This window comes from Cygnus atratus, chromosome 4 (assembly GCF_013377495.2).
Source record: "Cygnus atratus isolate AKBS03 ecotype Queensland, Australia chromosome 4, CAtr_DNAZoo_HiC_assembly, whole genome shotgun sequence".
NCBI lineage: Eukaryota > Metazoa > Chordata > Aves > Anseriformes > Anatidae > Cygnus > Cygnus atratus.
In genome coordinates this window covers 76,249,541-76,265,361 of record NC_066365.1, presented here as the reverse complement: position 1 = coordinate 76,265,361, position 15,821 = coordinate 76,249,541, and the positions used below count along the sequence as shown (strand labels likewise).

Here is a 15,821-nt window from a genome sequence, read left to right as displayed (position 1 = left end):
GCTGAATTCATTGAAGTCATCATTGGGGTTTATAAATCAGCAGTGCGCTTTGGTGACAAATTTCCTTCAGAGGAACATGTGGTAGAAAAGAGAGGAGCCCAACCTGAAGGCATTTTTCAAAGCCCTAATCCTGCTTTTCCCCCCTCAAATCCATTTTTTTTAAATATTCAAGGAGAAGAAAACGCCCAGTTTCCAGGGCGTTATTTCTTATCCTCATAAGGCACTTTATGATGGTTTAGATTTAAAGAATGAAATTTCAAACAATTTTACCATTGCCACACTTCCAACAGCATGGAAGTAATAGCAAAAAAAAAATGACAATGAGAAAAAAGAAGAGAGGGAGGGAAAGACACATTTAAATTATCTGGAATAGGAAACTACCCGTCTCTGCACAAAGCAGCTTAATCCCTCACACACCAAGTGACTCCCAGAAGTTTCCACAAAGCTCTTCTGCACTTTAATCCCTCTTTGACCATTTACAGTGAACTAATCCACTTAATTCAATTACACTCGCCCAGCAACCTGCTTTTTGAGAGACCGTAAGGCCAAGAATATCTGAAGTCGTATGCACGACTCAGCGTTCAGGCAGAGGTCCCATCCGCAGCCACCGGCGGGTCTCCAGCAGGAGCACGCTGTCCCTTTAGGGAAGTGGTAAAGAAATCCTTGCTCAACAGACACACAAATGACAGAAACCCCACTGATTGGGCCCGGACTGCTGTGCTGAAATTTGCAGGGTTCAAACGCTGAGGAGTTTTTCCATGGTGTCAGAATCAGCTTCAGTAGAGCAAGAGACAGGAACGTTAGCTACCAGCTCTCCCAAGCCCTTGCTCTGACCACCAGGTCCCATATCCTTCCCACATTACTAGGCACTGCTTGCCTACGTTTAAAACTTGCAGACTTCAAAATTACAATCACATTTTTTAAAAGACCAAACTAAACAGCAGCCTGTACAAAAAAGTGCAATTAGAAAGTTAGCATTCCTCCAACTTCTCGTTAGTAAAAGTTTTATAACCCTCCAACATGTGGCACTCCAGCATAAAACCTGGCAGAAGGAAAAATGCCCTTGTCTACCTTCCATAAATATAGCAACATTTCAGCATTGGCAAAGATAGCCTGGTTCCTATTACTAGCTTTTTTCCATTTTAAATTTACTAGTTAATTTTATAGAAACAAATAAAGGGACCTGCATATTATAAATCTATTAAGGATAAAAAACATAACTCTCGAAAAAAAACACAAGAAAAATCTCACACCTTCCCTCCAGCCCCTTCCAATTTTGATTTATATACCCTTTAAAAGAAAAAAAAAGTGCCTCTCCGTTGAGCTGGGAGGTCTTCTCTTAGTCCCCTCGTAGCAACTGGCACACGTGTGGTGCTGGTGTTCGTGCCTCGGCCACGTGCGGGTCCATCGACCCATCGCTTTTGGAGGTAACTCCAGCTGCTGATGATAAATGGGGGAAAAAACTGTTTTGGGGTAGTTTTTCCATCTAGCCCCGATATGAGATTAGAAAGGGAAGCTGAAGAACAGAATTCAATATGGTTTCAGCTGTTATGCCTCCACCTGGAGTTAACGGGGCTGCACCTGCTTTTCACAAGGTGTGACCGTGACCCCCCCCCGGCGAGCTCCGTGAGTCACCGGCACCGTCCCGAGCCAAGCCGGCGGGAGGGAGAGCTCTCCACGAGGGACACGGGTAGGGAACACAACTTAACTCTGCATCCCAGGGAACGTGTCGGACTGAGGAGAACAGCACCAGAAGCCGGCACAACCAACCGTCCTTGTTTTCCTCCAGCATCGGTGAAGTTTTGCACCAGGGAGCCGGCCGGGGTTGGTGACCGGAGCGGTGGGGAGCACCGGGACGACTCGTTTTGTTCTGGTTTTGCACCGCGCCAGCTCCCAGTGGGCTTGGCCGGGTTCTCCTGCAGGGACTCCGTGGCCTCGGAAGGCCCTAAGAAATGTTCCTCGGCACAGGACCGATCTGGTCTGCACATGGGTCTGAGCGACTCCACGGGGCCAGTTGGGGCGGGAGAGGATGACGGCGCGGCCACCAGCGTATTTATAGGAACATCAACAACAACAGCTCGCACGGGGCAGGAGCGTGTCGCCAATTGCAACACAGGGGTACGGATCAAATGGAAAAACAACACTGCCAGCACATGTTTCCCTTTCAAAAAGCTCCATGGCCCACGAGTTTTCAGTGCGGCCGTAAGCGCTGCAGTAAATGCCGAGCCTACAGCTCATTTCCAGCTCGTCAGATCTGTCAGAGTCCCCTGCCCAGCACGCCCACTGGTCTTACCATCATCTCAACACCTGTATCCCCAGATAAAGCTCTTGCAGGTGCTAAGGAGCTGCGATCCCCCAGACCCGGACCTGCAGGAAGGTGCACGGCCCCCGTGGTAACACGGCCCCGGGCACCCAGCCCAGCTCCTGCGGCCCCACGCCATGCTGGCAATGTCTGCCCTCAGCCTCGGGTGCTCGTCTTTACCCACCTGAGATTTTCCGTGCATTTTTACAAGGCAGGACTGGCACAAGCATTAATGTGCTCCTATCTGTGCTTCAAACATCTCCCAGAAGGAAGAGGTAGCCACAAAGTTCTTGGTTGGAGCTTTGTGCAAAGGAAAGCAAAGCGTCGGAGCTCAGCTCAATTTCTAAGCCTTGCCCAGTTGTTTGAACTTTGTTTCTTACTGGGAGAAGAGGGGAGAACGCTTATCTTAGCTGCTGGGAATTGCTACAGACATACCTGTTCCCTGGGCCCAGAGCAGGCTGTCAAGTTCAGAACCACAGAGCTGGAATTTTCTTTACGCAGTCGGGGACAGCTGGGGAGGAAACATGACGGGAGGCAGAAGTGCAGGCAAGCCCTCCAAAAACGAGGAAGAAACCTTTCCATGTTGTTACGCCCTCCCCACCTGTGCGCAGACATGACTGCGGTGCCCAGAGCTCCTAGGGGTGGATGCAAGGAAGAGTCGCAGCTAAAAAAAAACCTTTTCTATTAATTTTCTATTAATATCAATATACCCTTACGGTACCCTTAAATGATCTGCAGAGGAAAGCACAACTTCATGGACAACCACTGTGCAACAAAAGCAAACTTTGGGGGATAACTAAAACCATCTCTCCTGATATCAGTATTCTGTAAGAACAGAGTGGAACAACCTTACAACTGTATTTCTGAGCCACCCATTCTAGCCCCTGACTGCACTGTTAACACAACCCCTCTGCTCTGCACAAACACCAAGGACTTACGTTGACTTGATGGTTACACGGATTGTCTGCTAAAGTGGGACTTAGCACCACTACTTAATCTACTGTGACATGATCCCAAAGAACCAAAACCATCCTTCTTCAGTCCTAGCACAGACCGGTAGAGACCCTTCTAGAAGAGCCCCAGAGAGGGCTGCTGCAAATAATCAGAATGTCTTCAAGGATCTGGAACCTCCTCATCGTGCAAATAAATTCCAAAGCGCCTTTTTTTCCCTTTCCAAGTAAAGTGGAAAAGAGAGATCCTCCCATCTCCCAAGCTCTTAGTACTGTTGTTCTTCAAATGCTTTGGAGATACTTCAATAGAAATAGAAATATTAAATAGAGCTTCCTTCAAAGCCTTGCAGGTCACTGAAGGGCCAGATCCGTGGTTGTATTCAAGTCTCAGTCCCTGTTTGCCTTCTCATTGGAGATGATGGGCATCGGGTGCTTCAGAAGCACACGAGAAAGCTCAGCAGCTCTGTCAGCCTTGCACTAGGCAGTTTATACACGCCTCGGTACATGTTTAAACTACTTTACGAGCTACATTACAGCTTTTCTGCAGTCACAGAAGTGGGTGGCTCGCGATCCAACCTGGAAGTTGAAGTCAGCTGTCCCTGCGTGATGCATCACCACCAGCTAGCAAGCCTAAGAGCTAGCGACACAGCTCCATTCCCAGCTCCCGAAGCAGGCTGACAAGTCTGACACGAGTGAAAAAACGCGAGTCTGAGCACAGTTGCTATGCGAGACACTGAACAGCAAAATTTGCTACTCATTTCTTGCTTGGTATAAGCACACTCCGAAGATTTGCGTTGACTTTGTAGAACTACTGCAATTAGTTATAAATGATTAAGTGAAGGACTCCGACTCCGTCCAAGTCACAGAGGACACAGACACTGACTTCACTCACTGCTCTGCTAATTGAAGCACTGCTCAGCCCAAAGTTAACCTAGCGTGCAGCTAGTAAAACGTCTGATTCTTTTCCTTTTTCCAGCAATGCTTTAAAAACACGTTATAAAAGTTAGCATCATGCCACAGAAATACGCCTAGAAAGACTGGCTGATGCTTTCTGCCTTAAGTTGAAACATGTACCTTGAGCAGCCTTCCACACACACTCATTTAAGATGAAAGCACTTTACATAAGAAATAGAAACTTTCCAAGTCCACCTTATAAACCAAGCTGGGGTTTTCATCTTGCTTCCAGGGAGGAAAGAAAAGTAAAGAGATGGTTCATTTAATCTTCAGGAGAGTGAGGAAAGACGAAGGGAAAGGTAATTCATGCAGTTCTGTAGGCTTCAAATACTTCTTGATGCTCCAGGACCCAAAACCCAAGCACTTATTTATATTTACAATATCCAGACAGGATCTGCGCTGGCAATGAGCAAGCTAGGTCTTCCAGAGCTCAGATTCAAGGTGTTTCTGTTGTGAGCATTGCCATCACCAGCAACACAACTTCTGGCTGAGCTGACGAGCTGACCACCAGGGATCCAAACCTCGAACATTACACGCAAGAAGGCATCAGTGTTGGGAACGGGAGCAGGGCAAGCAAAGACAGCAGTTCTTGCCCTGTAACATCTTTGGGGCTGCAAGAGATGACTTCAAGGTCTCCAGAACCTTTCTCATCTTCTGTGCTACCTCCCAGCGTAGCAAGCAAAAGGTGCTCCCTTGGGTGCCAGGGGACCACGACCCCTGGCCAGGCACGTCCTCCCTTCCCCACCACCCACCTCAAACCCCCACCAGGGACCTGCAGGACAGCTACCTCGGTCCAGGGTGCTGCAACCAGAACAGGGAGTAACTCAAATTAATGACCTAATCCTAACGACCACTCCTGAGACCCCAAATTGCTTTCAGACATTTTTCTTGGCATTAGCTTGGTGGTTTATCGAACTGCGAGTCTGCGCTACTAAAATATAAGTTGCACTAAAGGAAAAAGCATCGTGGAGTTTGCAGGCTACGAGGTAGCTATGAATGCACGACGGTGAGCGCTCGCCCCAGCACCAGGAAGGGGAGCCAGCAATTTACCTTCCCATCAGAGCAAGAGCCCGACAGAAAGCATTGAACCATTAATGCCAAAACGAGATGGATTTGTCTCCTGGGCAGAAATGAATGGACGAGCATTTTAGATTACAAATAAAAGACATTTCTGACTCTTCAGATGAGGAAGTCTGAGTCTTCCACAATTCAGGGTGAAACATTATAATGAAATAAAGAAAAAAAGGAAAAAAATCAGCCTTGACTTCCAAGAAGTCAGGACTTTTCCAGGCAGTTACCTACGTACAGAAGAATGCAAAATGTGAACATTTTTTCAGTTGCTGGGGATGAAAGGGAGAAAGAAAGAAATGAGCCTGCCTGCTCACCTGCAAGATGATGCTTTTTTATTTTGCCAAAAATGTGCCAGATGACTTTCGATGACACGGGACTCTCCCTCACTCCCTGGTACTATATTTACAGATGAGATGATAAAAGCCTCTCTAACCATGTCGTTTTGAGGTTGGACCTTTCCCAAGAACACCGTGCTGGGTTGGAGGCACCCACTCACCCACCGGTCTAGTCCCTGGAGACAGGTTCACGTCAGAAGAAGAAAAGCTTCCTCAGAACCATAGCAAAAACCTTTACTTAAAGCATCTCAAAGAAAGCTCTTCTTCCCGACAATTTGGCCCCACGGCCAGCCCCGAACACGGGCACCAGCAAAACACTCACACCACGACCTCAAAAAGTAACAGGGACCAGCTCATGTGCAACTGGAAACACCAAGTCATTGTAAAGGAACTCAAAGTCCTGATCGCACCAGACACGACCTTTAAAATAACACGAGTTTCTGCGTTTTCCACGCTGCAGAGATTCGGGTCTCTCGGTGGCAGCTCCCGAGCCGGAGCCGCGACCACTTCCCACCGGCCGAGGGGAGCGAGGCTTTAAAACCAACCTTGAAAGATGCTGCAACGCTACGTGCAAAAAGGAACTTGGCTGCTCTCCTAATTGGGGGAGGAAATTTCTATTCCAGCGTGCTAAATTTGAAACAGAAGGAAAAGGAGAGCCCTCGTGCTTATGAGGTGCTACTGTGGGAAGTTATCAATAAACTCTCCTCCAGGGTAAGTGCTGCAGCCCAATTTAAAGCACGTTTTGCTGACCAGGGCTACTGCCTGGCCTCAGAAAAAAAAATGCACTATTTTGAGAGAGAGATGCTGCGAACAAATGGAAATTTAAAGTGGTGCTAAGTGAACCCACACATCACACATCAGCAGACTGGGTCTAGGAGAGGGGAAAAAAAAATGGGCACAGTAGCTGTAGTTCAGGAAGACAAGCAGAGCACCAGGATAAGCGCTGCTTTCTCCAAGGGGGGAAAGGACAAGGGTCTTCATCAGGAGGGGCTGAGGAAATGATGCAATGTCTGTGAGCACGACAAGGGAATTTTGTTCTGAAAGCTGAAAGAATTGGGGAAAGACCTGAGCAGAGCTGTGTAAAGAAGTGGCTCGATAGGTAAGTGAATGCCAGGAGAAAGAGGACCACGAGATGCACCCACAGCCCCCTAAACTACCGCAGCCTCCTTCAGCAGGAACGGCTGAGCATCATCCCTTTGTCCCAGGACTTCGGGAACCCCAACACAAAGATGGTAACTTAACATCCCAGTACTTACTGGAATATCCTCTTCTGAAGAGACTACTTGGAAAAGGACTCATTTATGAGGATAATATGGTCAACATGGCCCGATCCTCTTCACAAGGAAGTTTCAGTGCTGGCATTTGCCTAGCTGTGGGCAAACAGGGATACAAGTTCGATTGGATATTTGGACTCTACAGGGCAAAATCCTCTGTTGAACCCAAGCTCCGACTGCCTTTGGTAAACAAGTTCGTGGGCCTGGATTAAGAACAGATCTTGAAGCAGGAGCAGCCACGCAGTGGGGGGCCATTATATCTGGTCCATGACCAAAACCGTTCCCATGCCCCAAGCCAAGCTTTCATGGGATGACCCATGAAGCAACTCCCTACAGTTTGCTTCTGCCATAAACAAAGCCTCTTTTCCCACAATCCTGAAGCCACCATATCTGGGACCAATCTGCTTCTCCAACAGCAGTACAAAAACTCTTTTCATCCCTCCCTCCCTCCAGTAAAGGTGGCGACTACCATTCAAAATGCCCAGTCCTACTAACTCAAGGGTCCTGGTACCCACATCTTTTAAGATCAACGCTCCAGCTCCACCACCAAGCCAGAGAAAAGAAGTGACTATAGATGCTAACCCCTGTTACAGAGAAGCTGTGGCTGATGGACTGGCTTTGTAGGTCTTCTGGAAAGAGTTACCCAAGATAAAACATCCTTCCATCTCCTGATTTAAAAGGGACTTCTGGGCTATGTCTGTCTAAAAAGCCAGTATAAATTTGCATTTATCCCTGGAGGCTCTTAGTACCAGAGTGTTCCCATTGGGCTTTAACAATGCTACTGCCCTTTTTCATAAAACAATGACAAATTCTCATTCTCTTGATGGATGCTTATCCTCTACAGAAGTAAACAGCAAAAAATGTGAAATGGGTATAGAGCATCATGACGCTCTTAGGAAATTGTTTAGTCTCCTCAGCAAAGCATGATTAAGAACTCAGCAACAAGTAATAAAGATGTGGTGAGAGAGATACCAATCTCATCCCAGCAGCCAGCTCAGGTTCCTCCCAAGCCCCTCTAAGCAAAATGGATCTCTATTCTTCTGTAGGGTTTCCGGCAGAGATTTCATTCCTAATTCTGTCAAGACTGTCCAGTATAAAGGCTTTAGAGGAAAAACAATAAAAGAAACATAGGCTGAAAGGGGAAAGAAGTTAAGGCAGCCTGAGAAGTCACCCAACTCTTGCTCACAGAAACTTCAGAAGACCATTCATCTTCTGAATGGAGCCACCAAGAAAGGCCCTTCAGTGGCTCTGACACAACAGCCATCCTTGTGGGAGGTCTTCTGAAAATTCTCAGTGCCCAGGACTTACAGAGCCAGGAGGAAGATAACACTGCTTAGCAGGATCAGCAAAGAAAAGCAATTGTCCTCTTAACAGAAAGGACAACAGCAAAATTCCCTTGATACATTTATAGCCAGAGGCAGCCGGGCTAAAGCAATGGGTACCAGTGGTACTTCAGTAATGAGGATCCTTTATTTAACCCAGGGGGTAGGAAGACTCCAAGAAGACCACAAAAAATTCCTACAGACCTCCTGGCCATCAGCAAGCTTAGAGGTATGGAAGTCACGCATAGTGTATTCAAACAGACCCCAGAAATGTCTGCTCACAAAGACTGGTTGGTCCTTCCCAGAAATCAAACACCGATTGCACTCGACCCTCACCCATTCACAGGGTAATAAATATTGTTAATAATTGCAGACTCTTACTAAGTAGATTAAAGCTGTCACTCTCAAGCAAAGAGACCTAAACACAAGCTGACATGTTGCATCCAGCTGAGGAATTAGACCCAGAATCCTGCTTTGCCATTCGTGGGCCTCAAAAACAAGAAAACATGTTAACATCAAGCAGAAATTTCACGTCCTTATCCACAAGTGTTGCACCTGCTGAGCAGAACAGCTGGGTCCCCAAGAGGCCTGTGGAAACTGCAGAAGCTGGAAGACAAAATTGGGTCAAACACAGAGGAACTATGAACTATTGTCATTGTCTCCCAAGTTTAGCCCTTCTGAGCTGATGACCAGGCAACAAATACAACCTAATTATTCAGGAGAGTCTGTTCCTAGAAGTAACAAACGTGTATTTACCTAAGTGCTATCTATAGGAAAACAATGCCACAGCAATGCAACAGGTGGGAGAGTCATCATACAAAAAGTTCCTTCATCCAAAGTACACAGACCTCCTTCAGTTGACAAGAAAAAACTTCTTTTCCTTTCCCCGCTGGTAATGCCCTGACATTATTCAAGGCCATCTGGGTTCAGCTGGGACATGAGCGGCGCTAAAGGCGAGCCTCGCTGCACGCCACGGGGCAGCTGTCGCACTGCCATGTGCTGACTTGCTTCCAACTACAAATAACTAGTCCACATAAGACCATCTCAAAACAAAACACACTTTTTAGGTCGCTTTCAAACCAGGCCAAAAAAAAAATGACCCTGGAGCAGACAAAAAGCAAGGTCACCATGTGGACTTACCCCACCGGCACTGACAGCGCAGATTGCTCGCTGGAGGCCTAACAGGCCTCGAGCAGCAGAGAAACCACTTGGACACATTTGCTTTCCCCTCTTCCCTTGCCTTTGCAGGCAAGGAGTAGGAGCAATTTTCTCTGGTGAAGATGCCAGTGCTGGCACCAGCTCCACAAATGCCCTGGACTCGGTGGAGCCCAACCGAAACGCAGTGACTGCTCGCTCGGCCGCACGCCATGATCCGAACCCCCGACACGCATGGGGCAGAAGCCCTGCGCACAGAGGCACGACCTCTATCCACCAGCAGCTTTGAGAAGGTTCACAGATAAGGAAAAAGACCAAATCCAAAGGCTCTGTCTCAAACTGACCTCCAACAAGCAGCAAGTCCTGCTCAACCCTCACACCCAGGCACCCTGCCTGCAGAAAAGCTGCAGTCTAGGCCGCCGGCCTGCCCAGCTCCAATGGCCTTCATGGCCCTGAACCAAGCCGATGCAGGAGCGATCGGTGGCAAAGTCTGCGGCACAACAAAGATGGGTGAACTCCAAATTACAGTCTGCAATCTCCTCTCACCACATTTTTTTTGCAGCTGGGAGGCCATCAACAGCCCTTCTCCATCTCCATGGCATTCTCCCGGGGCCTGGTGCTTTCTGGAAAGGAGTATTTCCCTCGGACGCTTGGGATTTTACAGAAATAGTGCCAGAATATGGTCTAGTACTCCTCTATCTCCAGCCTGCAGTACATTTCAACAGCAAAAATAATCCTATGTATCCTGCAAAGAGATCCTTACTTGCTTTGTATAAAGCAAGTATGACAACTTCTGAAATAAAACTAGTTTGTTGTTCTGAGTGGTTTGTTTGTTAGGTTTGTTTTGTTGCTTTGTTTGTTTGTTTCCTCTTAAGACAGCAAACAAATCTTGTACTAGGTAGCCAGACACCGAATAAAACTGTGAATAAGAACTAAAAACAACAACACCAAAGACTGCTGCAGTGTGGAAACCGTGCCTTGGTGTCTATGAACCAGGCACTTCTGTGCCTCACAGCTACTTTGCAGAGCTTCTGGCGTCTCTACGTGTACACAGCTCTCAATTTATATAAAACAAATGTATAAACACACTGGAGGGATCTTTGAGGAGAGTCGGCAACAAAAAGAAAGTTCCCATGATAAGCCAAATGGAAGGAATCATCGGATGCTCCTACAGAAGTATCCTCACGTTGGAATCTCCAGTAGGTTTTAATTATATTGTAATAAGAAGCTATATACTTCTGCATTTTTTCTGATTTACTAGATCACTTCTTTAAATTATAAGCCAAGCTGTGATTTTAAGGAAAACACGTTTTTAAAAAATAATTAAAAATAGAAACAGCACTGCAGCAAACATTTGGAAAATTTTCGGAGTCGATTGTTTATTGGGACTCCAACTGATTTTAATGAAAAATATGGTTATAATTTGAAAAAACAGCACTTTTATGTTTTGCATAAGGAAAGTCCCTACAATGCAACCTCCGGGGCACTTTTTTAAAAAAAAAAATCTCAAATGGTCACAGGGTTCTCTGGCCAAAAGCTCTCCTCAAAAACCAAAAGATGTGGGTTGCAAACTATTTCAAGTATCCACAACAAGTGAAACTGGATGTAGAAAAATATGTTCTCGACATTTACTTCTGTTTATGATGAAACTGGAAACAGATGACCCCTAACAACATATTGTGTGAACGGGTAATTAACCAGCTGCAGATGGAGCCCAACTGCTGATCATTTACATTCGCGGTGCTGATCACTTCCATCCAGCTCAAGCAAAAGGTCATCCGAGGGGTAATCTGGGACGGTCCCTTCCATCAGAGCCTCTGAACGAGTCCCCGTGCTGCAGGCTCGATCCAACCAAGGCGTTATCTGTCATGCAAGGCTCCAGAAAGACGCTCGTTGCCGGTGTAGGACCTTTCACTGAGGCCGTGCTGGCGGAAGAGGAGCCCAGGAGCTCCACCTGCCCTCCAGCCACGCGGTGCTGTTGTACCCTGGTTCTCCTCCCTCTCCTGTTTGCTCCACTTCAAGTTTTATCCGAGCCCAGTTTGGTTTCATGTTGACACGAAGGGAACAGAAAAAGACCTCCAAGCAACCCTTCCTCGACTCCCACCAGCCTCCAGCCATGCTGCGCTGACCCTATGCAGTACCTTGTGCTTTCCTTCACTTCTCCGCATCATTCGCATGAAATTTCCACCTTCCCACCACAGGCAGTGATGGGTTGGGGTGAGAGGTACGAGCACACGCTGCCCCTTCCTCCTCTTCCACCAGGTTTGCAGGGCACAGCGCTGCCTTCTCCTGTCCTCCCGGGCCATCGAGCACGCCGCTCCTACGCGGACAGTGGCACTTTGGAGCCGGCGTGAAGGCAGCACTTATTTCCTTAAATCGCTCCCAAGCAAAGCAGGCACTGACCTCTGGGGTGGTTCAGACATCGAAGGGCTGCGGATTATGCCACATGGCCAAGGAAGCACCGTTTGCCAGACGCCAACAAACCCCGAAGCCAGAATCCACGTGTCCATTCGGAAACAGAGACAACATGAGTTTTTAAATAGGCAGATGTGTTTTATCCCACTTATTTTTGATAGCTAAGATGCAAGTCACCATGACACACATTTATATGCCAACAAAAAAATTAAATTAAGAATAAAACACATTATCGTTACCAACAGTACACACACACATGTATACATACACACATATATACACACACTTTTATAAAGGCCAGTTTCACCAAGCTGAAAACAATTATGAGCCAAATCAGTTGGGAAAAAGAATGTAATCAGAAAAATATGAAGACTAATTGAAAATTGTTTAAGAACATTTTAACTAGATGCTCAAAAAGCCACAATGCCACAACTGAAAAAGGCGGCCACACTAGTTAAAAGGCAACCTGGCTCAGATGGAAGTTAAGGAAGCTATAAAGGCAAGAAAAAAGGAACATGACAAATGGAATAAACAGAAAAACTGAGGCCAACAAACAAAAATCTGGTGTTAGGATGTATAGATAAGTGATATGGGAAGCAAGAGGATACATGAAGAAATCAATGGCCGGTTGAAATTATCATCGGTTTCTTTTTTTTAAGCACATAGAGAGTAAAACATTCCAATGGGGAAGGAAGGGGTATATTTCCCCAATCCCACCTCCCCAAAATGCAGAACTGTAAGAAAATTTGCTCAGTAAGATCTCAGTTCTGCACTGCTAAATGAGGTAAGCCTACCACAGGCATGCAGAACACTCATTCTCTTGAATTGCTATCAGAAGAGAAATGGCAGGCATCAAGGTGAGCCTTTTTTAATTTAGTAGATAGTACATTGTAGGTGTACGAGCGTGGAAATGTTGTCGTAACTTCTCCTAATATATTTGGTTTAGTCCTGGTGTCCAAATCCAAGAAGACTGGTGAGTAACTGGTCTGGCAGACCACGGCAGATGACCACACCGGAAAATCTGGTGTTTTTCCAATGGGAGGCAGGACTTGACTGATTTCTTCTACCACGGCAGAGGTTAGTGAGCTCCAAGTGCTCAGCTAGGGCACCCAGATTTGCAGGTTAGTGCCACAAAAATCAGAGCAAGTAACCAAAGAAAGCCAGAGGTAGACTTGAAATTAGGTACACGTTATTACCAAAGAGAGTTATTAAAAGGATAGACATATCAAGTGCAAAGTACCTTAATATTTGGAGAGAGCAGAAGACTGAAGAATATCTTGGCAATTATTTTCCACTGATTGTATCTGCAATCCTTAGGAAATGAAGGAAACAAACATTAAAAGAGAGGAAACAACAACAAAGCACAGAAGACGGAGCAAGCAGACAGGAAACAAAAAGCCAAGAAGAGTGGAAGTAAAGGGCACCGAAGCCTGCCAGTGGCACCACGTTAAGGTGTTCGCCAACTGAAGGCTACAAACTTGGAGGGAATTTTAAGTCCTGGGCAAGACAAAAAACGACATCTGCAGTTAATAAACCTGGATGGACAGGGCATGGGGATGCATTCGGAAACATCTAAAGGTTAGGAGGGAATGGAAAGGTGAAATACCAGCTTGGGACTCAAAAGACCAGCAAAAGCTGAAGGAACGGGCAGCCTTGTGTTCAAAGCCACCAGAGACGAGAGCACAGCGCGACCAGACTGGGAAAGCAGCTGGGGCAGAGCAGAGCTTCGGTGGTTGAAGGGTTAGAAGGGACAAAAGGGGCTGCCAGGCTCTGCAGGGAACACGGAGCTCCATTAGCACACATCTACAGATTGCCCCAAGATGAACAAGGCACACAGACCCAAACGGAGGAGCAAGGAAGGGGTTTCTCCTAGGAGCTGCGTTAGGTAATACTTAAAAACATTCAACTGGCATTGCAGAAATGCCAGAATTTGAAAGCCTATGGGCTGAGAAAATTAGCAGCATTGTACCTTGACTTGTTCCTCTACCTTGAGCAAACATATCTGGAGAAGACTACCACCCACTGTGCACCATTAGGGTTTGGTTTGTTGACCTTTTAGATTTTGTGAACATTTAAAGTAAAACATAATCCACAGGAAAAATTCGATTTAAATGAGAAGAGAAACTGATGTCCTTTAAACTGCCCAAACACCTTGCTATGGACTGAACAAGCAGCCAACACTGAAGCCTAGAAATGGCTGGTGTGGGGGAGTAAAAAATTGTATATACATAGTAACAAGGAGTGAAAATAGGGAGAGCGGCACCAAAACCGTGTCTCATCCTTTACTGCACCATTTCATACCACGCAATGGTAATAATTCAACAAGAATACACAGATGCCTCAGATGACCAAAGAAATCCTTTCCTGGTAACCCAAGCTGGGGTGTGTACAATGCTCCCCTCTGCCCCAAGGTCAGTCCTCCTCCATGAGTCAGAACTTGATTCATTTTCCCGTAAAACGGCAGGATTAACAATCCAAGAATTTCCAAGTTTCATCAAAATCCATAAACACATTTTATTCTATCCAGAAGAACATTGAACTTGGCGGGACAGAGTACCACAGCGGTGGCCCCAAGTCAAGAAAAATCCTCTTTTGAAGAGTCAAAACATCTCCCAGGAGTTAAATGAAGTAGGTCTGGAAAATGGGCATCCACTCTAAATACAAATATTCTCCTTCATCATAAACAGAATAGTCATAAAAAGCTGATAATTATTACACGTTTACATTAACAGCATGTTAAAAACACGTCGTCCTATTAGGCGAGTGAAGTTATCCAGATCAGACAAATTGGCAAACTGTGGCTCCCAAGGATTAATAACTTGCCCAAGGCCACACAGCGAGTGTTATCAGAGTCAAAATCAGAACAAAGTCCTTGGCTCCCTGAGCTGCGCTCAACTTACTTTTTCTTTAAACTCTTTTTTTTTTTTCATTTGGTCTTTGCCATAAGAAGAAAAACATGAAGTATGAATCTATTATTCCTATAGGCATAAAGTTTAAAGAGATCACCGTAGTCAGGCAGTCTGACACCTCGAACAACGCAGACAAGGAGTCATCCACTAATTAATACCTACTTCAAGGTCAGTACTTGTGGTTGTACTGGAACATAAAGCTTTTATACAAAATGAGTCATTCTGATTTTAAGGGTTTTCCTGGGATGATGCAATGTCCACCACAGATCTCGATGGATTGTTCCAGTAGCTCATTTCCTCTGCTCCCATGCCACCAGGGTGCATTTACCCAGCTTTGACCTTCACCGTTGCACGTTATAAAACCTTTGGCTGCTTGTATTAGAACAGTAGCTACTATCCATTTTTTTCTAACAGATATCCAGAGAAGCAGAAGGTGCAATTGTCTTCTTTGATAAAGACACTACGTTCCTTGAGCATTGTATTGTAAATCCTGTTTTCTAACCCTAAAGAAGGCTAAAGTCATATCATCTTTGTACAGCAAAACTATGAATAACTCTAGCAATATTAGGTCAACGTCTGTATAAAACCCTGATGCTCCAGGCAGGCAGGTACTTCTATTGCACAAAGTGACGCTTTGCAAGTGAAATACAATTAACGCTTGCCATGAGGACACTAAATAACACTCATGACATGGTTCACTTGAAGAATTGGTTTTTACCTCACTTATACTACTCTGCTTCTTGTAAGATACAGCATCTGGAGAGGACAGATCACTATAAATGGTCACAAGATGAAAAAAATCTTATTCAGAAGAGAACACCCCAAGCAATTTCCTTTCATTTGTCAGAGAAAAAAAGTCAGGTCCCTATGTTCTCATGTGGATTTTGACCACAAGAAAGCTCATCTCCTAAGGTCCACTGGAAATGATTTCAACATCAGATTTTTTTACTGCATCCTACCTTGATACTCTGTGTACCTGGAGGCATCTCCCAAGGACACCCAGTAGCATTTCTCTAGTTCCAGTGCCTCTACCCCCACCCCCTTCCTTTGTAGGCCTGTAGAAACAGCCCACCATGTCTTTGGGCAGCTCTTACCAACTTATCTGCCATGTTCTTCAACTCTGCTGGGGCGACT

The 15,821-nt window shown here is 45.9% G+C and overlaps 1 protein-coding gene across 10 annotated transcripts in view; it reads right to left on the bottom strand.

Moving 5' to 3' along the window:
- The window catches only part of EXOC6B (exocyst complex component 6B), a 293,888-nt gene that overhangs the window by 169,991 nt on the left and 108,076 nt on the right, over positions 1-15,821 (bottom strand). For 7 of the 10 annotated variants that reach the window (XM_035547427.2, XM_035547428.2, XM_050710618.1 and 4 more), the window contains exon 7: positions 13,019-13,090. The exons of the other annotated variants lie outside the window; for them this stretch is intronic. In XM_035547427.2, the coding sequence (XP_035403320.1) occupies positions 13,019-13,090 (72 nt within the window). The remainder of the gene's footprint in view (positions 1-13,018; positions 13,091-15,821) is intronic. 10 annotated transcript variants of the gene reach the window in all.